Genomic DNA, 21,652 nt, shown 5'->3' with positions numbered 1-21,652 from the left:
TTTAGAGAATTTAGCAAGAGAATTGGAATTGAGTTTTGGAGAGAATGAGAGTGTTTATATAGAGGTGTGGTCGGCCCCCTTAGGAGGAGAGGGACCGGCCACTTGGATGGCTTTTTGGGTTAGGTTCTTGATTTGTAGCTAATTAGTAAATTATTGGAATAATAAATCAATTAATTAGCTAATTAATATGATTAAAAATGAATGATTTGGGGGTTACCTTGTGGAGAAGATTTGATGAGGATGGATGAAATAGTTTTTGAATTAATACCTATTTTAGGCACTTTTGACTTGGTTGAGGGATGATTGCCCGCTGCTCGCACGTAGAAATCTCGATGTGCCTTAAGGGTAATTTTCTCTTTTTTACCCAAAAATCCACGTGTCACCTCTTGATTGTTTTTGGCTCCACAGTCATGTGTTCTTGTCAATTGATCAGCAATGTATCCCTAAGACAACTATAATGTCTCAGGTCAAAGGATTACATGCATAATTTGAACTTGTAGAGTTGCTTGCTTGACATGCATGTAGAACTTCATGCAATTACTCTCGTTTGATTGTGTTCAACGAATTCATTCTCTATAATGAGCACCTACATACTTGCCTCAATGTCACTACACAAATAGTTTGAGGCCATCCATCCTTCCTATGAAGCAGACATAGTAATGTACCTATCACCGCAAATTAAATTGGGACGGGGCAGGGAAGCTGTTCCCCATTAGGAGTGGGGATGGGGAATCCTTGATTTGAAACTTACGGGTATGAAGGGAAAATCCTAATTGGAATGCGAACGATAATGATATACCTACCACTGCTTTGACCCATTGCTATCTTTCACAATGGAATGTAACGTAAACATTTTTTCTTAGTCGTACAAACAATGTATAAATTAACTATCGTTTCTTCTCGAGAAAAAAGAGGTTGTAAGAATCGTATCATGCATCAATAAAATTGTAGCAAACCCCTCCCAACCCAAACCCTCCAAGTTCCAACCGAGAAAGAAAAACATTGGAGTATTGTCGTTGCGACTTCTGTGCATAAAACTACCGCCGGCGGGCTACAACAATACAACGGCACAAAAACGCGTTTTATCTTTCCGGATAGGGGTCCCACCCACCTCCTTCGTAACGAACCAACAAGCGTTTCAAAACGGCCAAATGTTTTGGCGTAAATTTTAAACGCGCTCCTCCCTCTCCCTCTCCCTCTCTCTCTCTCTCTCTCTCTCTCTCTCATCATCTCTCCAGACTCCCCCACCAAAAACAAAAATTAAATATAAAAAAAATTCCAAATAATTTGTTTTGTCTCTGTAAATCACGAGGAGGAAGCTCTTTGATTATAAAGAAAGAGTTTTCTCAGATCGGGGGGACACTGTTCCCACTTCCAATCCAACCCTCCGATCCCCATCGTAACCCACATTGCCCCGGATCCCATCGCGCATTTCTAATTTTTTTTTTATTCGATTTGTTTTGAATGCGATTTGATTCTTTGTATTAGCATTTGTTTCGATTCGATTCGGTTAGGCGGTTCGAAGCCGAGTGGATTTGATTGGGAGATTTCTGAGGATCTGTGAGCTTTGTGATGATCTGAAGGATTGGATTGGATTGGATTGGATTTGATTTGATTTGATTTGATTTGATTGCTTTGTGTTGGAGAGATGGATCCGTTATCTGCAATCAGCGAAGAGCTGGCGGAGATCGACGGACAAATCGCCGATATCTTCCGTGCATTGTCGTAAGCATCTGTTTGGCTTTGCTTTGGATCGAATTTCTGAGTATTTTGTGGTTCCTGAAAGTTACAGGCTCTGATAGTCTAGTGTTTGGATATATGGCAGAAATGGGTTTCAAAAGCTGGAGAAGATTAAGGACTCGAATAGGCAGAGTAGGCAGCTGGAAGAGCTCACTGACAAGATGCGAGACTGTAAGAGGTATTAATTTTTCTTTTTCTTTTTCTACAGTTTTATCCTCTTTATTTATCGTCCACTTAGTGTGGGTTAATTTTCAATTCAATTTTCTTCATAAGTTGGTGAGTGTCTGTGCTGCCAGTTATTGAATGGTAAATTGGGTTCTTGACTGTGATTGAAGGTAATGCAATTGAATTAGCTTTAATGTCAAGAAGTTGGCCAAGAAATAAATGAGTTTCAGTACACTACGCTCCATTAGATCTTGATGCAGGAATTTATACTTGGCTTTTTTCACGTTTAAGGGTTCGATTTGACTTGAATTTATTGAAGTTAGAATCAATGATTTTCCTCAAATTATATTCATAAGCTAAATGATGATAAAGAAAGGAACTTTTTAGAGCATCTTTTTTATTTTATTTTTGGTTTGTGATTGAATTTATTTACTGAGAAGTTGTTTCTGAAGAATAGAAAGATGCTCAATACTCAGAGAGGTTTACCTGAATGTTTTTTCTTGAGGTATATAGAAATAGGGGGTGGATATTGTTTGGGTCCTTTGGGAGGCTGTTTAAGCTGCCTAATTCCGGCAACTTTCATGGCACTATTTTGTGAGCACAAGGCATTTGGGGGACGGAAGAAGAGTGTGTAGGCCTACGGAGGTGTTGGGTGATGGATGTGTTTTGGGTGGTGTAGCCAGTAATAAATTAGACAATATGTGATAGCATTAGGGAGATGCGGAGGTTTACCGTTAATTTTAATCATTACTTTGAGCTTCAGTTCCTTAGAATTTTGCGAAATTCCTGTTTCTTCCTTTTCAGATTGGGGGGATGCCATTATTTTGGAGGGCAGGGGAAAGTTTTGTTTGTTCCATTTTAAATGTCTTTTTATGATTGTTTATCCATTTTTGGTAATAAAATTTGTATCGACAAAAAAATAGTATACTTGGGAGTGGAATATTTATACAATTTGTGACTAATGCTGAAAATGTGATAAAGTGCAACTAAGCTGACATTTAGTGGCATCCTGCTCCATTTTATGTAAGGGATGGAAATATCTTGTCTAATGTCACGTTTGGGATTGGTGACCACTGACCAAGTGACCAGCAATGAACATTATTTGCTTCTTATGCCCAGATATGCATATTAATTCAGTACTCGTTCCTTTTATGTAGACCTCTGGATTTTCTTGGTTACCTTTTTACTTTTCTACCCAATAGTATCTGTTACCTAAACACCTAAATTCCATATACTAATGTATTATTTGTGTTGACATGTCATTTGAGAAACAAATGCTATAATCTTATGGATCTGTGCTTAGTTTATTTGTTTTGGCCAGCATATGGGGTTTCCTGCCTTCAGATTTTCTGGCCTTCGTTTGTAAGAGTTGCGGTTATCCAACTCAACTTCTTTCTGATGTTTGAATTCAAACCTGTGACACTCATCAATTTGGGTGTCCTGTGAATAAGGTTATATGTTGTGTTGTTTTCAGGCTTATCAAAGAATTTGATCGAGAAGTCAAGAATATGGAGAGAATAAATGACCCAAATACCAGTAGAATGCTGAATGAGAAAAAGCAGTCAATGGTGTGTTTTAAATCCTTATTTCATTTCCAGACTCTGCTATGCTTACTTTTTTTTTTTCCTTTGTTTTAATTATCTTCTTGTGTATATTAATTGTTTTTAACACGTTATACTTGTGTTAATAGCTTGAACTTTTGTGCAGATCAAAGAGTTGAATTCATATGTGGCTCTGAAGAAACAGTAAGTTAGCATCAGCAAGAAATTACATTCATTGATTCTTAGCAGAAATACCCAATTCATTTTCCTTTTTGGGTATTTCTTAAGTGTACATTATATTAGTTATTTTTGTGTGGATGAACTGTATTGTATCCATCTGACTTTGACATCTATTACCCCAGGCTTACATATATGATATTTCGTTGATATATAGGTTCATTACATATCAATTTGGAGAATGAAATACCTGTGTTAGAAAACACCTTGTTTTCTGAGTCTTAATTATTATTTCACATATGATTATCCAACGTTCCCATATTTACCAAATATTTAACGTGGATGTTTTTTAGACTGATGTAGTGATGAACATGTCTCCGTCCTATTCTTGAAAAAGGCTTTGTTGTTGTTATTCTTGAAATTGTCCCATTGGATGCTCAAAGTTCTGGTTTATGCTTGGGTCAAAGTTGGTTTTTTTTTTTTTTTAATTGATGATATATCTTTTTTCTAATAATAATAATTTTATAGAAACATTTGGTGTGCCTTTGGTACAGATACGCATCAAACCTTGAAAACAAGAAAATTGATCTCTTTGATGGGCCGGCAGAAGACTTTGGGGAACAAAATGTCTTGCTAGCCTCGGGTAAGCATGTTAACATGCAATCTGGCCTTGTATACTTTAGCACTAATTATGGGCTTAACAATTCACTATCAACATATTACCCATCCGCTAATATTCTATGGTTTTACATATAGCGCTCACACACATGCTCGTGCACATGCACACATACCCTCACTCACTCATACTGACAGACTTACACTCATACAAATATATAGTGGATGCCATAACATCCTGCATGGTTGATGTGGAGAGAAGAAAATAGAAACTTGAGAGACACTGATTGAAATGCAATGTTTACTTACATAGATCCTCTCTCTCTCTCTCTCTGAAGCTCAAAGGGATACCACATACAACCTTTTACAATTTTTCCTCTATTTGTTTGGTTGTATTATATAATTGGTTTGGTGGTCTTGATGTACATGCTTTGTCACAAGTTGGAGGTTCATTAAATCAGTTACAGGTAAATTTGACTCTATCAAAGTACTTGTCAATCTATGTTCACTTAAAACATTAAGAAATAGTGAGAAGTGTTATCAAACGATTTCCTACCTAGTATGGAATGAGTTATATTGCAGTAATTCATGATTGAAAACAGCGACTGCATAATGGATATATGCCTCTGGCTATCAATTACAAAGGACTGAATAATTGGTATAGGGTTAGAGGTTACACTTGATATCACAAAGAAAAAGTAATGCATATTAATGTTTAGAGAAGTTCCTATGAGAGATGCATTCAGGTAATAATTCTGACACTAGTATTTTGTTTAGATGCAATGCTGAAAATGATCGATGCATTTTCTTAAACGTTCAGAAACTCTGCTTGATGTAACAACTAACAAATCATGCCATGTTGTGTTACCTGAAAGACACTAAACATATATTCTACATGAGTTACTTGTTAACCAGAGTCCATATGTTTGACAGCTATGACGAATCAACAACTTATGGATAATGGAAACCAAATGATGAATGAGACAGATCAAGCCATTGAGAGATCAAAAAAGGTGGGTGCATCTGGAAAATATCAATTTGATTATTGGAAGAAAAACTTTGTTCCTGCTCTTATCCGTTGTTAAAAATGATTCGAGTATGACTTTTCTTTGTGTTCCTGTTTGTAATAGGTTGTTCATGAAACCATCAATGTTGGAACAGAGACAACACAAGCTCTCAAGGCTCAAGTAATTAGTATTCAATTGTATTTCCTCATATTCCTTATAAAAATTGCAGAGGCATGGTAACTAATTTTTATTTTTTTTATTTTCATGTTTAGACTGAACAAATGAGCAGGATTGTCAACGAGCTGGACTCTATTCATTTCTCAATCAAGAAAGCTTCTAAGCTGGTCAAGGAAATTGGTAGGCAGGTCAATTTCTGAATTATCCACTTGCTTTTTTTGTATGTTGATGATATTTGCTACTTTTATTACTCATTATGAACTTCTTTCTTTCCCATTTTATTTCCTGTTAGGTTGCAACTGATAGATGTATTATGGGATTACTTGTCTTGATTGTCATTGGGGTCATAGCCATCATTATTGTGAAGGTACGAAACACGCTTGCTTCTAGTTTTGTTTCCAAAGTGTTTTAAATTCCATCGACATAATTGAGTTCTTAATTTTGTTACGCAAAGTGTAGCCTGATAGATGCTAGAGAAGTATTGTTATTTTACCCTCATCATTTTCATTTTATTGCTGCTGAAGGCACTCAGATTGTTCGCTTTTTATATGCTGAAGATCTATTCCTGACCTTCAATTGCATACAACACCTTCAGTGCTTCAATGCAGTTTCGTTTTCTAAATATTAAATAATATCATATGTTGTGGAAGTATAGTCATTGCTTCTGAAAGCAAGTAATGAAGCGATAAGGTGTACTTGAACGTCTCTACTTGGTTGCAAGTATTCTTCTGACATAATTTCCTACTAATCATTATTCCAGATTCAAGTAGATTTTGAATTTCCTAGTTACCTAGTTAGGCAATGAACTAATTTGCCTTATGATCATGAAATATTTGTTTCTTCTGTTTCTTTGAACCTTTATAACGTGAGTTATGAGAGTTTGTGCGGTAACTTTCTCATATTTATAAGCGATTCTGAGAAACGTAGTTCCTGTTTAGGAACTTGAGTTCAGATGGTTGGATGTTGTCTGGTGGATATATGGTTAACTTGTTTTTTTTATTTTTTATCTTGAATTTCAGCTGGTTCATCCAAACAACAAGAACATTCCAGATATTCCTGGATTAGCCCCTCCTGCAATGACTCGAAAGTTACTGTGGAATCCATACTGAGGAGAGATCAAAATGGACCATGTCATGAGATTGCCAAGATGGTTCGTGCTCAAATGAACGTCAGCTTTTACCCTGTTTTACGGAACAGATACGGAAGCTATATCCCGGTAAGTTTTGCTCTGAAGGCCAGCTGATTTTCGAGAAAGCCAGTCTTACCACTGTTGTTGTGCCTTGTGTTATTGGCTTCAGTTGCATGAGATATGTATTATCATTGTTTCTTCCCTCTGACTGTATACAAGGTGTATTTTAGGATGTATTGGTTCTCATACATTATTTACCCTTTGGTTGTATTTGTAGTCACTTTTTACCGAATCTTTGTTTGGTAAATTATTTCATGTACCAAATTAATATTCAAATTTCAAAGTGAATTTCGATTTTCGTGGATTGAATGCATCTAAGTCAGAAGTTGATGTGATAGTAATATACAACGCAATAAAATGATAAGATTTTGCATGATAAATTATAGGTATTGGTGGTTAACAAATTGGGTTTAAGTTTAGGATTATTTCATACGACGCAAACACGATACATTTATGGTAAATGAATCTTAGAGTATGTAATGCATTATAATGACCACTTAGACTTAGTTTGGGAGTGAGGTGCTTAAAAAAAAGCACCTGTGAAAAAAAGCTATGAGGGTTTTAGGTGTTTGGTAAACTGAAAAACAATGACTTATTTTGGAAGCTGCTGTGAGAATAAGCAGAAATCAAAGGAAAAAACTGAAGCTGCTATTTGTAGCTTTGGAAAATTGGTTTTTTTTCAAAGCACACGGAGCTATAGTGCTACTTTAATGAAAAGACCCACTATCAGACTGCTTTTTTTTCCAAAAGCACTTTTACAAAAAAGTTTACCAAACGCTCTGCTGATTTATTTCATAGCCGCTTATTTTCACAGCAGCTTTTTTTCAAAGCACAGCAATACCAAACCAGCCCTTAGTACTGCAATCTAGTGATATTCTCCTTCATTTGTAAGTGAGAGGTTTTACGTTTGAATTTTAAAAATAGAGAGTTCGCATAGATGAGTTGAGCTCCAAGCCCTAGAAAGGTAATTTTATTTTTAAATTGTAGAATTAAGTTAGATTGAATCACAATTTTCAAATTCAAAAGTTTTAGAATATTCGAATTCCGAGTAATCACAGAAATTTTGAAACATGATTTAGAAATTCATTTCTTTTACAAGTTTTTTAATATTCTTGAATTTTTTTCGTACTTACAGATTTATTATTATTTTTCAATATTTGATATACCGTATATGCTTATATATAAATCCAGTTTATTTTGTAAAATATGCTTTTCATTTTTAATATATAAGTGTATGATTAACATAAAAACAATAAACAAAGTGCATTCAAAATTAACAATAAAATACAAAACTTGATTGCAGGACATAATTTTGGTAAATAAATATAAAAAACTGGAATATTTTGGAACGTTTCATAGTCTTTTTGGATAAATATTTTATTTTTTATTTTTGTTTGCAGCCTTCCTAAGATGTTATGTAATACATTGTTTGGTCAAACAAATGCCTTTTGGTGTAAGATAAAAAGAAAAATGATTGGATTAGTGACTTAGTGGGAATTGGAGATAGTGAGATGTATTTTCTTTATGGTTGCTGCGTGTGCCATGAGTTATGTATTGAATTGTGACATATAATACTTTCACACGTGTGATGTGTGCAACTTCTTTTTATAAAAGGAATTTCTAACTTAGAAAACAATTAATATTGACCACCCCTGATCCTAATTATAGACGAATTTGGATTCTATTCGAATTCAAATTGTGGAGATCTTACGATCCTTACATTCTAACCGTTTATCATACATTGTGCGGTTACTTTTTATTTAAAATTAAACACAAATAGTATTTAATGAAAGCTGACCACACGATATACTATGAACAACTCAAATATAAGGATCCTAGGATCCTCACAAAGAAAATCCGGAGAAAATCCTCATCCTCTAATCTTAATGCTAATGCAAATTCAAATCTTTTGCACCCAAAGCTCTTTGTGACTTTTATGTGGTCTATGTCGGGATTTGACACTTGTCAACTGCTAACTCTACACATAAACGCTCTTTTAACTCACTTAAAAACACACAAGGAAAAGAAAAAATAAAACCAACCCATGGGAAAATTTCTAGTAGACACTGTCAAGCACGGGCAGTGGTTATGTCAATAATTTCATGTTTGACATATTTCCCTACGTTTGGTTTTGAAGAAATGCATATAGACCAACCAACCTACATTTTGACATCTTCCCATCATCAACCCAGAAAATAAGTAAAGAAACCCATTTCCATATTCCATACGCAAAATATTGCATTAAGGGAGTGAATCCACACTTTTTGTGAGCATGCAGGGTCATATAAGAATGTAAGGGCCTGTTTGGTGGGCCAGTTGGACTATATGTTGTGACCAATTAAAATGGATTTGAGTTCACTCCGTTATTTGTTATGTCAAACTATGAGATGAACTAGATTATACATGATGAGATATGAATCTATAATAGAGTGAGCTATCTAGCTTATCATATCGCACAAGTTACAAGTCTTGTTTTACAAAGCCTAACCTGATGCCCATTCCTGTCTAGCCCACCAAAAGAGCCCAAGAGTATAAAAAGAAAGTCCTTTTGTGATTCCCTAATATAAGTGGGATATGTATATTGTATTTTTCATGTAAGTTTATGAATATATAGATAAATTTGTGAAATTTTATCATGTCAGTTGCATTGTGAGGATATGTTCATGACACTTTGTAATTGCATGCCTAATTAACCCTAATTAGCCCAATAAAAAAGGTCTTTTGCAAGATATCATTCGAGTTGCATTGCAAGGATAAGTTCATGACAAGAAAATGGCATTGTAATTGCATGACTTTCAAGTTTAGAAGGGTTTGTTCGGTCCCAACTCAATCTCCACCCCTCCAAAACCAAATTGAATTCCATGGGTGTCTATCGATACCGATCGTTTTTCCCCTCTTCACTGAAGGTGCTCCTAGATGTAATCAAAACACAAAATGCCTCGAAAGTAATAACCAAAATGTTGACTCTAAAAAGCTAGAAAACTTCCATGTGAAGAAGGCGGCTTTTCTAAGAGATGTGGAGGAGCTTCAGAGCCATAGGAGAGTTGTTGAAGATTTCCAAGATGCAGAAGCCCTCTGCGAGCTTGCCTCTTTTGAGTAGCATGGTTGGAAGATGGAAATCTTAATAAATGATGATAACTCTGGCAATTTCAAAAGGGAAGTACACGATGTGGGCAATAGGGTGGGGATAGAGGTTACTCCAGAAAAGGAAAAAGTGCTTAAGGAGCATTAGGTCACTCCAGAGAAGAGAAGGAAAATAGCACTCTTGGCACTTTTCCCTTTTCTGGAGTAACCTCTATCCCCACCCTCTTGCCCGCATCGTGTACTTCTCTTTTGAAATTGCCAGAGTTATCATCATTTATTAAAATTTCCACTTTCCAACCATGCTCCTCAGAAGAAGAGGCAAGCTCGCAGAGGGGCATCTTGGAAATCTTCAACAACTCTCCTATGGCTCTGGAGCTCCTCCACGTCTCTTAGAAAAACCGCCTTCTGCGCATGAAAGTTTTCTAGCTTTTCGGAGTCAACATTTTGGTTATTACTTTCGAGGCTTCTCACCTTTCTCTTCAGGTGAAGGTTATCATTTTGTTTGTTTGATTTCTTTCTAATATTCAAATAATTATTGTTTTCTGCTCCGAATTTGAAAACTATTTGGTATATTATGTATTTGGGTATCCTAAATTATAATATATGGATGATTGAGTATTATGGATTCATTTACTGAAATTAAGCTTATTCAGTTTTTAATTTTAGGTATAATCTTTTAGTTAGGGATGTTATTCCTTTCTTTGTTACAAGTTTGGACCAAATTAATTAAGGAAGCCTTTGCCATTTGTTATTCAGTTTTTAATTAAGCTCATTCATTCAGAGGAAACGAAGCCATTGCCATTTGCTTCGTATAGCTTCCTTTCGATCTTCTAACGGAATGGGAATTAGATGTGCGTACAAAAGGGTCGAAATCACTTGAGAATGTGGAAGCATCACAACTTTTCTGGTTAAATACATCACGAGATGCTTTCCCATATTTTCCGCATGCAGTTCTAGAGAAGTAATACAAGAGAAAGAGATAGAAATGGACAGAAAAAAAGAATGAGATTGTTCCCTGAGAGTGCTCTTGCTACGGTTAAGCGATCTTCGGATAATTCTATATATTTCTCAGCTGCAATGGGATTTGGAATACGAGTTTGTTGTGTTTGTGAACTTGTGCTCAACTCGGGAGTTGGTTCATCGTGTTTTTTCTTTCTGGTACTTACTGTCATATCAGCACGATTAGTTACAAGTTAGTTAATCACCTACTTATTATTTTGTGCCATTCAAATCTGCAATTCAAAGAGACTTTTGCCAAGGAGGGTATCTGCATATCAAATTAAACAGTTCAAACAAAATCTCAACATCAACAGGATGATGACGATGCTGTTACAATGTAAATTGCTTTTACTGGTATGGTTTATCTCATTTAAGTTATAATGGTACCGCAACTTTAATTTAATTCGAGCGATGCTCTCTCAATTAAAATATGTTACTATTTGTCCCGTAATTCACCAAAACGTATAACTATTGTTCTTTTTGTCAACTCCGTCAGAACTTCCGTCAAAATGAGCCATGTTTGAAGAACATTACTAAAATTGGGTTAAAGTTGAGGAACTATTGTTTCAATTGGGCTAAAGTTGAGGGATCATTTCTCCTATTAAGGTTAAAGTTGAGAGACCATTGCTATAATTTTCTCATTTAGTTTTTCATATTGCCCTTTAATTTAGCCTTATGTGCATGACACCTAACTCATTTTGAGGTAATAATTCTCAACTTATGAACATTTAGCCTCCAAATTTAAATTCCGATAAATAATAAAAAGGGATGTGATATCCACACACTTCATTTTACTTCTCACACACCCTTCTAATTTTCGGTCGTCGGATAGGATTAATTGAAGAAGATCAACGGATAGAAATTAACAAGGGTGTGTGAGAAATAATTTGGGGTAGCACACCCCTAATAAAAAATAACACAACCAACCCATTCTTGTCAACGACTTTCACCACAACTCCTTTTTATCTTCATCATTGACCAATTAGGTTTTCTAATACGATCGTTTGGCATCATGAAAATTTGGAAATGAAAATAAATAGTGGTAGCAGGTAGGAAGAAATTGAATGAGTCAGGTGAATTTTTGTGGATTTTAATAAATACATGTCATCTAGTACTATGGTCTAGTGGATTCTTTCCTCTGACTGTATACAAGGTGTATTTTAGCATGTATTGGTTCTCATACATTATTTACCCTTTGGTTGTATTTGTAGGCACTTTTTATTGAATCTTTGTTTGATAAATGATTTCATGTACCAAATTTATCTTCAAATTTCAAAGTGAATTTCATGGATTGAATGCATCTAAGTCAGAAGTTGATGTGATAGTAATATACAGCGCAATAAACGATTAGGATTGAGGATATCCGAGGTAAAGTAGGAGTAGCCAAAATTGAAGGAAAACTGAGAGAAAATCGGTTACGGTGGTTTGGACATGTGCAAAAAAGACCTACTGATGCTCCGGTTAGAAAATGTGACTACGGGACAGAGGTTCAGGGCCGAAGGGGTAGAGGAAGACCTATGAAAACTTTGGAAGAGACTCTAAGAAAAGACTTAGAGTACTTATATCTAACGGAGGACATGACACAGGATCGAGCACAATGGCGTTCTAAGATTCATATAGCCGACCCGACTCAGTGACTTGGATTTTTCAAGTCTCCAATCGAGAAGTTTTCCCCACTCGGGAAATTAAGGGAACACTACCTCAACCTACATGCTCCACTCACAAAGCTTCAACATACAAGCTTCAACAAAAGAAAAATTCAAAGAACTTAGTGAAGAAGGCTTTGGTGTATTTAACACAATACGTTGAAATGAAACAAAGCTTATTTATTGATATCTCTAAGAAGTTACAAATATGTACATATACACGAGTCAAAATAAACAAACAAGAGGGAGCCTTCACAAAGGTTACTTAGGAGAAGTCTCAGCAGTCGGCAGAGCCCCAGAAAGAGAAGGCACCGAAGGGGGATCATTCAGAGCCTCAGTACTGGACAGCACCCTAGAAGGAGGAGGCATCGGAGGTTGATCATTTGGAGCTTCATTACGCGGTACAGCCCCAGAAGACGAAGGCAATAAATGCCTTTGGAACAAACCCACAAACCTCTGATGATCATGTAAAATCTGACCATCAGATTCCTTCATCTGGTCAAGCTTCCTCTTCATGTTTGTAGCATAGTCATGAGCGAGCCGGTGCAACTGTTTATTCTCATGCTTGAGCCCTCTAATCTCCTGTTTGAGACTCATCACTTCAGCCGCTAATGATTCAACTTGGCAGGTTCGAGCAAATAGGCGTTGGGCCATATTAGACACAGAACCTACACACTGAACACTGAGAGCCAGAGAATCCTTAACAACCAACTCATCAGACCGTTTGGAAAGTAGTCTGTTATCTTTGGGAGTGAGAAGGTTCCTGGCCACCACCGCAGCGGTCATATCATTCTTCATCACGGAATCCCCAACGGTAAGAGGACCAGTAGGGGATAAGAAGGATGGACGCCATATGTTGTCTAGAGAAGGCGTGGCTGCCTCTTCAACAAGGTTCAAGTCAAAACGACGGTCGGAAGGGCCAGACATTTTCAAAGGTGTTGAAGAGAAAAGAGGTCGGACAAATCAAGATCTTAGAAATGCAAGAAGGGAGCTTCTACTAGTGGAGATTCAAGTGTGCTTTGGAACTTAATACCAGCCTCTATAAAAATTCGCACTCGATGGAGCTTCAAAAATCGAAGAGGCGCCTGCTCAGAAATCGAAAAAGCGTTTGCTTTCTCAAAAGCTGGGCTGCTCAGAGACCACGAGGGTCGATCTCAGGAATCGAAGAGGCGTTTGCTTTCTCAAAAGCTGAGCTGCTTAAAGACCACGAAGGTCGATCGCAGAAATCGAAGAGGCGCTTGCTTTCTCAAAAGCTGGGCTGCTCAGAGACCACGATGGCCGATCTCAAAAATCGAAGAGGCACCTGCTTTTTCAGCCTTGTCAGCACCTGTCACATGCACACTCAACTTTGCGGAAATTACGGGCATTCTGTCGAAGATTTCTAGTGAAGTAGAAAGCATGTGAATGTTACTGTTCAATCATTCACTTTCCACACGCAACATTAGCTCACGGGTACCACAGATAACTTTGCCAAAATCTCTGGCAAAGTTTAGACACGTGAAGCTTGCAGCTCCCACTACATCGCTATGACCAAGAAGGGTAAAAGAATAGCAAAGAAACAGCACTAACAAAGTTTAGACACATAAATTTTGAAGGTCTAGCTACCATATTATTACCCACAAGGGTAAAGGAACAGGACCATTGCTGGATAATTGGAAAGTCCCTGTTGGTCAACCTCTGTGCTCCGTGGCAAGGTAGACTAGCAAACAGGCCTAACCTTTACTCACATTCGAGAAAACACTCCCAACAAGATTGCTTGCTTCAAGATCGAAGAGACACCGTCCTCCAAATCTCGAGAGCCAGACTCCCAACATGATTACTTTCTCAAAAAGCGACGAGACACCGCTCTCTGAATCTCAAGAGCCAGACTCCTAGCAGGATTGCTTTCTCAAAAATCGAAGAGGCACCGTTCTCCGAATCTCGAGAGACAGATCCCCGACAGGATTGCTTGTTTGAAAACCGAAGAGGCACCGCTTTCTCAACTTCGAGAGCCCCTTAGATAAAGCTTGTCTGTAATCCTCACACCGCTTTCTCAACTTCGAGAGCCAGATCTCCTTGGATAAAGCTTGTCTGTAATCTTCATACGTAACATCAGCTTTCCAGATACCACATACCACTTTTTCAAAGTGCTCTGACAGAGTTAAAACACGTGAAGCTGGCAGCTCCCACTACCGTGCTATGACCAAGCAGGGTAAAAGAATAGTATTACTCCTTGTTAGGGAGACTCCTATATATGTCGACCTCCATCCTTAACGGACAAGCAGACCTGCAAAAATGCTCAAACCTTCCTCATATCTGATAGGGCACTCCTAACGAAACCTCTCGAAATACTCAGCTTTCTTTCCCCCCCGCAAATACCTTTGCAAACAAGCTACACTAGAGCAAGAATATCTCATATCATCAGGGTTAAAAGCAAGAGTATCCCATATCATGCTTTTTCCCTGTCTTTTCCTTTGGCTTTGTTCTTACCTGCAAGACAAGGAGAAAGAGAGCAATCAGTCAGCACTTGGAATCAAGCTTCCAGTCCGGAACTGACTTCCTGGAACCCCATTGCTCTCGAGTACTCATCTTCAACATCTTATGCTTCCCGAGAAGATACCACATCTGCCTGAGGAACAAATAGGGCAAGTGAGAAGGATACAAGGAAGCATATGGAGACAAGCGCAACAGAACACGTGCCGATACATCCACTACTTTGTCAACAGCAAAAGTATCCCATATCAGCAGGGTCGAACGTACTCTAGATTTGATGGACTTGTTTTGACCTTCAAATTCTTCAGTCGGCCTTATACTTTGGCGGAAACAAGAAAACCTTCCAGCCCAGTTCAAGAATAAGCCTGTGGAAAGTTACTTCTTCAAAAGCAAAAGTATCTCATATCACCTTTTCTCCTTTTCTTCTCTTTATCCTTCATGCTACCTGCAAGATAAGGAGAAGGATAACAATCAGTCGGAACTCGAAATCAAACTTCTGATCTGGGACTGATTGCTTGGAGCTCTGATTGCTTACCTTGTCTGTCACCTCTTTCAGCAGATCCCCTAGCTCGGCGACTTGGGGGACTCCTACTACATGGTTTGTATCGCGCTTGACCAACCCTGAAACTACAAGTAAGCGTCAAGTGAAATTGATACATTACCTTGTGTATCTCAACCAGTTAAAGATACCACCCCTTGAGGGAGGAAGAGTACTTTCAAAGAAGATGCCACATCTACCTATGAGACAGATAAGGCAAGTGAAGACGATACCACACTTCGGTACTTAAAAGTTTCGTGATTACGAGATCATTCTTCCACAATATTTCCTAATGTCATTTTACTAAATCATTCACTTGTACTCACTAAAGGAGAGCTTAAACCTCTATACTGTGTAAACCCTTCACAATTAATGAGAACTCCTTTACTCCATGGACGTAGCCAATCTGGGTGAACCACGTACATCTTGTGTTTGTTTCCTGTCTCTATCCATTTACATACTTATCCACACTAATGACCGGAGCAATCTAGCGAAGATCACAAACTTAATATTTAAGATGATATTCTTTGGTGTATGCTTTTCGCAAACGATATAGTGTTGATAGATGAAACGTAGGAAGGGGTAAACGCGAAGCTTAACCTTTGGAGAGAAGTGTTGGAATCTAAAGGTCCTCGCCTAAGCCGATCAAAGACAGAATATATGGAGTGCAAGTTCAGTGCAAACGGAGGCTAAAATGAGTTAGGGGTGAGGATCGGAGATCAGGAAATATCAAAGAGCGACCGTTTTCGCTACCTATGATCTATCTTGCAAAAGCACGGAGAATTTGATGGGGATCTCACCCATAGAATACAAGCTGGATGGATGAAGTGGAATAGTGCATCCGGCGTGTTGTGTGACCGTCGTAGGCCACTGAAGCTCAAGGGAAAATTTTATAGGACGGCAATAAAGCTGGCAATGCTGTATGGCATAGAATGTTGGGCGGTGAAGCATCAACACGTAGGTGTAGTGGAGATGAGGATGCTTCGTTGGATGTGTGGGCACACGAGAAAGGATAAGATTAGGAATGAGGATATCCGAGGTAAAGTAGGAGTAGCCGAAATTGAAGGAAAGATGAGAGAAAATCGGTTACGGTGGTTTGGACATGTGCAAAGAAGGCCTACTGACGCTCCGGTTCGAAGATGTGACCACGGGACAGAGGTTCAGGGCCGAAGGGTAGAGGAAGACCTAGGAAAACTTTGGAAGAGACCCTAAGAAAAGACTTAGAGTAATTGGATCTAACGGAGGACATGACACAAAATCGAACGCAATGGCGTTCTAGGATTCATATAGCCGACCCCACTTAGTGGGAAAAGGCTTTGTTGTTGTTGTTGTTGTGGTGGTTAATAAATTGGGTTTAAGTTTAGGATTATTTCATACGATGCAAACAGGATACATTTATGGTAAATGAACATTAGAGAATGTAATGCATTATAACAACATCTTAGTACTACAGTCTAGTGGTATTCTTCTTCATTTGTAGATGAGAGATCTTACGTTCGAATTTTAAAAATAGAGAGTTCGCATAGATGAGTTCAGCTCCAAGCCCTAGAAAGATAATTTTATTTAATTTTTTTTGAAGGGAATCAGTTGATGGTTTCGTTATAGCAGTCTACTCTTCTGAGGGTTGGAAAGACTCGCAGAGGTATTTCTGTCTCCCTCTGGAAAGTTAATTGACTGTGTTATTCGGCAGTTTGATTCGATTCAATCAGTTGGAGATGATTGTCAGGTCGACGAAATATGCACAACCCAAATGAAGAGATCAAACTCTAATTCTATCAAAAACTTTCTTTCTGGCACCCTATCCATTCTGTCAGCAACTGATACACAAACAAGTCATTGAACCCTCACTTCACCATTCTAATTTTTTCCATATCTCTCTGTGTACATATGAGGGTAGACATTCAACCCTCACTTCTTTATTTTTTGAAAGTTCTGCATACTAATTGGAGGAAACCAAGGAATTCAAAGCTTTTCCATACCTCGATTTATATTTTGAGGGAATTTAATGCGTTCTTGGAAATTGGGAAAATGGAATGTGGAGGAATAGGGGAAGAATCCACTGTCTCTCAAGCTCTTCCCTTTGAATTGCTGTAAAAGAGACTCTCACATCCACCATTCCCCCCATTTCAATTCAAAAAAATTTAATTAAAAATTTTAAGAAGAAACTCAACAGAAAATCACTAAATAGTTCAATAAATTTGGAATCTTTGTTATTTTCCTGAAGAAAAAAAGATGGAAACTTTACCTGAGGAACTGAAAGCCAAGCTATTATGAGAGCAAGGCAAATGGTGCTGCAAATGTTATGGAGGGACAGAATCAAAACCGATAGAATTGAATAAATCAGTTGGAAAACTCAAGATGTGATCAACCTGTTCATTGGTGACCTGCATCCACACAAAAACCATACAAAAAAATCGCCAATTAGATTCAATAGCATACCACAATGTCATGAGGCAAAATTAACTGTAATCACGAAATTAGCCACCTGAAATCTGCCGGACAACTCACCAGGAAACCCAACTTTTTCTGGGTTTAAATTTTCCCCCTTCCGAAGCGGATTCATCTAAAACACAAAGTTAGACAGGCTAATCCCTTCACTAGACTGTGATTTAACAGAGGTCCACAATCTCTCCAACAGTGCCTCTGCATTGCTACTTGTTTCCTAGGTCTTGAACTGGAAAATCCCCAAATGGGCAAATCCAAATTTTATCATCAAAACCAAAATTATAGTAAAAAAAAAGGTCGTACCCAGTGCATAAGGCTCCCACTTTACGCAGGGTCTGGGAGAGGTGAATGTCGGCTAGCTTTACCCCCATTTATGGACAGGCTAAAAAAAAAAAAATTATTTTTCCGAAACCCTTCTAAAGGGCAGAAAGAGAGAGCAAATACAATTTAAGTTCAGAAACCTACAGAGGGGTTTCGGAGGATGAGCAAAGATGAGGAGAGGTGCGACCACCATGAAGACTCCAGGTTAGTCATCTTGGATTCAGTTTGCAGCATAATTGCTGTTGCTTGCGGTGATTCACCTATCATTGTCTGGCGAGCGAAAACCCTGCTAAGACCAACAATCCCAAAAAATTAGTATATATCACTCCCTGCAAAACTCCAAAATCAGAAAATTGGAAAAATAGAATTTGATAACATTATACCTAAAGAAACCCCAAATTTCCAGTCAAAGGGAAATTAATACAATCTCCGCAAAACATAATCAGGAGACAAAAAATAGAATCAGTAAATTAATCATATAAATTGTGATTTGGAAGAAAATTTAGGAGGGTAAGTCTGAAACGCACTGAGAGGCAAGCCTTGTATTTTTGCAATCCTTGTCCCATTGGCCCCTCACAAACTTCTCCAAGTACGATCCTACCTTTAACTTGATTCGAAGGAAGGGCATTGAATGTTGACTCAACAAAATTTGCAAGTTATGAAGTCGCGTAACAAATTTCACCTCAAAAGTTAAAAGGCACCAAGGTAAATAAGGAAAATTCAAACCAGTAACCACTGCAACCTGAGAAGTCTATTTTAGTTTAGAGAACAGTCATACAGTTTCTAGCAGCCATCTCTAGTCTACCGAAAATATCGAATTTGACTGAAGCAATCATCAACACACAATTTTCAGTAGAATTAAACCAGTTTAACTCTTTGGATCATCACCAATTCCATTGTTCACTGGATCCTCCTTGTCAAAATTTGATTGAGGAAGGTGTATGCTGCACTGAGAGAGCTTCTTTGGACTGCTAGATGTCCTCTTGTTCAATGAGCTGGTATACATCTCGAATGTGTGAGTATCCATAATAAAAACTGCACATGGTATCCATGACAAAATCAGCTTCAACAATTTAGTCCAAAGTCCAAATAGTCAAATGATGCACATGAATGTTGAAGAAAAACAAAAGTAAGGAGGTTGATATATAAAACTCAAAGCTGAGAGAAGAACAAACAATATATTTCATAAAATCCACAAAATCCTATACATGGAAATGTAAATACCTACCACTTTGTTTTGATTATTTGGCAGAATCACTAATAGTATCCAGCCTTTTCTTGCTTGTAGATGCATAACTCAGCTGCTCATTATGTGGGGTGACTGGAAAACCAATAGTCTCACCATTACTGACAATATTAATGCTCGAATCCTCTTCATTGGAAAACAACGCAAGAATTCACCAAATCAAAAAACGAAAAATTGATCGCAGCAAAAAGTGCGGGATTTATTTTATCAAGCCTATGCATAAAAATATACACAATATTTCCAACCATATAATTCCCACTAATACGATAATATCAACAGACTTAGTCAAGTTGAATGTTTATTCTTCTAATCAGTTTATTAGAATTAAAACACATCTAGAACTTTGCTTTATCCAAGATCAGTGTGTATGCATAGTTAAATACATACACACACAAAAATTAAAAGAATAAAGGAAGACAGAAAACTGAGAACTGTATGTACACTAAGATGCATGTCAAGTATGATTGATGAAAGAGATGCTCTTTTTTCTTTTCTTTTGACAATGTAACTAATGTGATTAGAAAACTAATTTACATGGTTGAATTGCTCTTATCAAACTTTATATCAGTTTCAGCCTCAATTCACATGCTTGTGGGCATGCAAATATCGTGGCCTTGAATTTAAAAAACCTTAATCAATGCAGTGCATACTCAGAAATATGGAAAGTTCCAAAGAATACTATATTTTAGAAACTTGTGTTCGAATTTCAAAGTCAATATAACAAAGTCAACCTTGAATACAATAATTTAAAACAGAGAATAAAATGTATCTAAAAAAAAGTAACCGATGAAAAAGAAGAAGAAATATGCATGAACCTTGGAAGAGAGAATAACATATTGATGAATATGAGTAGGCAAAACATAAGAGGGGAAAAAATAGACAGAACTATTAGTATACATACAGTTTTCAGTTTACTTATCTCACTAAAAAGGTCGGTCGTACCCAGTGTACAAGGCTCCCGCTTTACGCAGGGTCTGGGAGAGGTGAATGTCGGCTAGCCTTACCCCCATTTATGGAGAGGCTGCTCCCAAGTCTCGAACCCGAGACCTACCGCTCATGGGCGAAGGCACTTGCCATCGCACCAAGTGCGACCTCTAGTTTACTTATCTCACTAATAAAATATAAATACGTTAATTAATACTTTTACTTATCTCACTAGGAAAATGTACCTCATTTCACTATTCATTTGAACTTTGTCTCTCTCCCTCTCTCTCTCCTTCCATTTGTGAGCTTTTCTGCTTGGTGGGTTTTGCAGCATCAGTTAAAGACTCAAACTTTGGCTCTCTCTCTCTCTCTCTCCCCCCCCCTTCCATTTGTTAGTTTTTCTGTTTGGTGGGTTCTATATCATCAGTTAAAGACTCAAACTTGGCTGCTGGTTTCTTTACTGCAGAGTTTGTTTGTTTGTGTTCTCAGGAGGTGCAATTCTCATCCTTTTCAACATATTAAGATGAAAAGTTTGTTTCTTGAACTTCGTTTTGCTGAATTTTAGATGGATTTATTGCATAATTTCTGTTTTTGTTTTACATTTGTGGTTTTCTGCTCTGAATTTGATATGACTACTCACCTTGAGAATTAAAATTATTGTATAATTATAAAATAACTAAACTAAACTAAACTATAAATTGAAACTTTCAATTGAATAATCCCAGAATTTTAAATTACTTACCTTGAGAACAGAGGATTTTGCAGCCTACAAACAAACTCCCAAAATCTGAAAAACCTACGAACCCAAAATCACAAAAACACCAAACCTAAAACAAGGGATCACATTTTCTCAGCTACCGAGCAAAAAATTACTAATCCAAAACTAAAATAAAAAAATCCCAATAACTTACGGCTGGTTGAAGTCCGTACCTTGGATTTTGAGGAAACGCAGAAGAATATAGGTTCCGATGAATCGACAATGTTCAATATCAGCTTCAGTTACCTGCAATGGATGTGTTGTTGTTGAAGATTTCCAAGATGCATAAGCCCTCTGCGAGCTTGCCTCTTTTGAGGAGCATGGTTGGAAAGTGGAAATTGTAATAAATGATGATCTTTGGCAATTTCAAAAGGGAAGTACATGATGCGGGCAAGAGGGTAGGGATAGAGGTTACTCCAGAAAAGGAAAAAGTGCTCAAGGAGCATTAGGTCACTCCAGAGAAGAGAAGGAAGAAGCGCTGAAGCAGGCAGCATTAAGTAAGAGTGCTATTTTAAATATTTTAAATTAGGTGAACGTGGATTCACATAAAAACGTTTTGCCTCCTAGATAAATAAATTAAGCAAACGTGGACGCACGTAAAAGCGTTTA

General features: G+C 37.4%; 2 protein-coding genes and 1 long non-coding RNA gene across 5 annotated transcripts; 1 reads left to right on the top strand and 2 right to left on the bottom strand.

Moving 5' to 3' along the window:
- Positions 1–1,039: 1,039 nt before the first annotated feature.
- On the top strand, positions 1,040–6,915 carry LOC126619794 (novel plant SNARE 11-like). 2 transcript variants are annotated; one of them, XR_007622152.1, is made up of 10 exons: positions 1,040–1,725; positions 1,826–1,918; positions 3,380–3,473; positions 3,613–3,650; positions 4,178–4,266; positions 5,172–5,251; positions 5,369–5,425; positions 5,518–5,602; positions 5,715–5,789; positions 6,442–6,531. XR_007622152.1 is itself a non-coding variant. In XM_050288211.1 (10 exons), exons 1-10 carry the CDS (start codon positions 1,649–1,651, stop codon positions 6,529–6,531), a joined length of 786 nt encoding a protein of 261 aa, XP_050144168.1. In that variant the 5' UTR covers positions 1,078–1,648; the 3' UTR covers positions 6,532–6,915. The 2 variants fall into 2 exon arrangements, 1 of the variants encoding a protein (XP_050144168.1); XM_050288211.1 differs by having other exon boundaries at positions 1,078–1,725; positions 5,518–5,610; positions 6,442–6,915.
- Positions 6,916–16,761: 9,846 nt separating this feature from the next.
- LOC126619795 (uncharacterized) lies at positions 16,762–18,577 on the bottom strand. The gene is made up of 5 exons (XM_050288212.1): positions 18,500–18,577; positions 18,261–18,402; positions 17,720–17,734; positions 17,597–17,641; positions 16,762–17,472 (listed from the first exon to the last, which is right to left on the bottom strand). The coding sequence occupies exons 2-5, from the start codon at positions 18,381–18,383 to the stop codon at positions 17,353–17,355; spliced, it is 303 nt and encodes a 100-aa protein (XP_050144169.1). The 5' UTR covers positions 18,384–18,402; positions 18,500–18,577; the 3' UTR covers positions 16,762–17,352.
- A 268-nt stretch (positions 18,578–18,845) lies between these two features.
- Positions 18,846–21,511, bottom strand: LOC126619796 (uncharacterized). Of its 2 annotated transcripts, none has more exons than XR_007622153.1 (4): positions 21,217–21,511; positions 21,029–21,113; positions 19,345–19,488; positions 18,846–19,151 (listed from the first exon to the last, which is right to left on the bottom strand). It is a non-coding gene; the product is annotated as an uncharacterized LOC126619796 (long non-coding RNA). The 2 variants fall into 2 exon arrangements; XR_007622154.1 differs by having other exon boundaries at positions 19,345–19,437.
- Between the last annotated feature and the right edge of the window lie 141 nt (positions 21,512–21,652).

Source organism: Malus sylvestris, chromosome 4, assembly GCF_916048215.2.
Source record: "Malus sylvestris chromosome 4, drMalSylv7.2, whole genome shotgun sequence".
NCBI classification, from domain to species: domain Eukaryota; kingdom Viridiplantae; phylum Streptophyta; class Magnoliopsida; order Rosales; family Rosaceae; genus Malus; species Malus sylvestris.
This window is presented reverse-complemented; position numbering and strand designations above follow the sequence as displayed.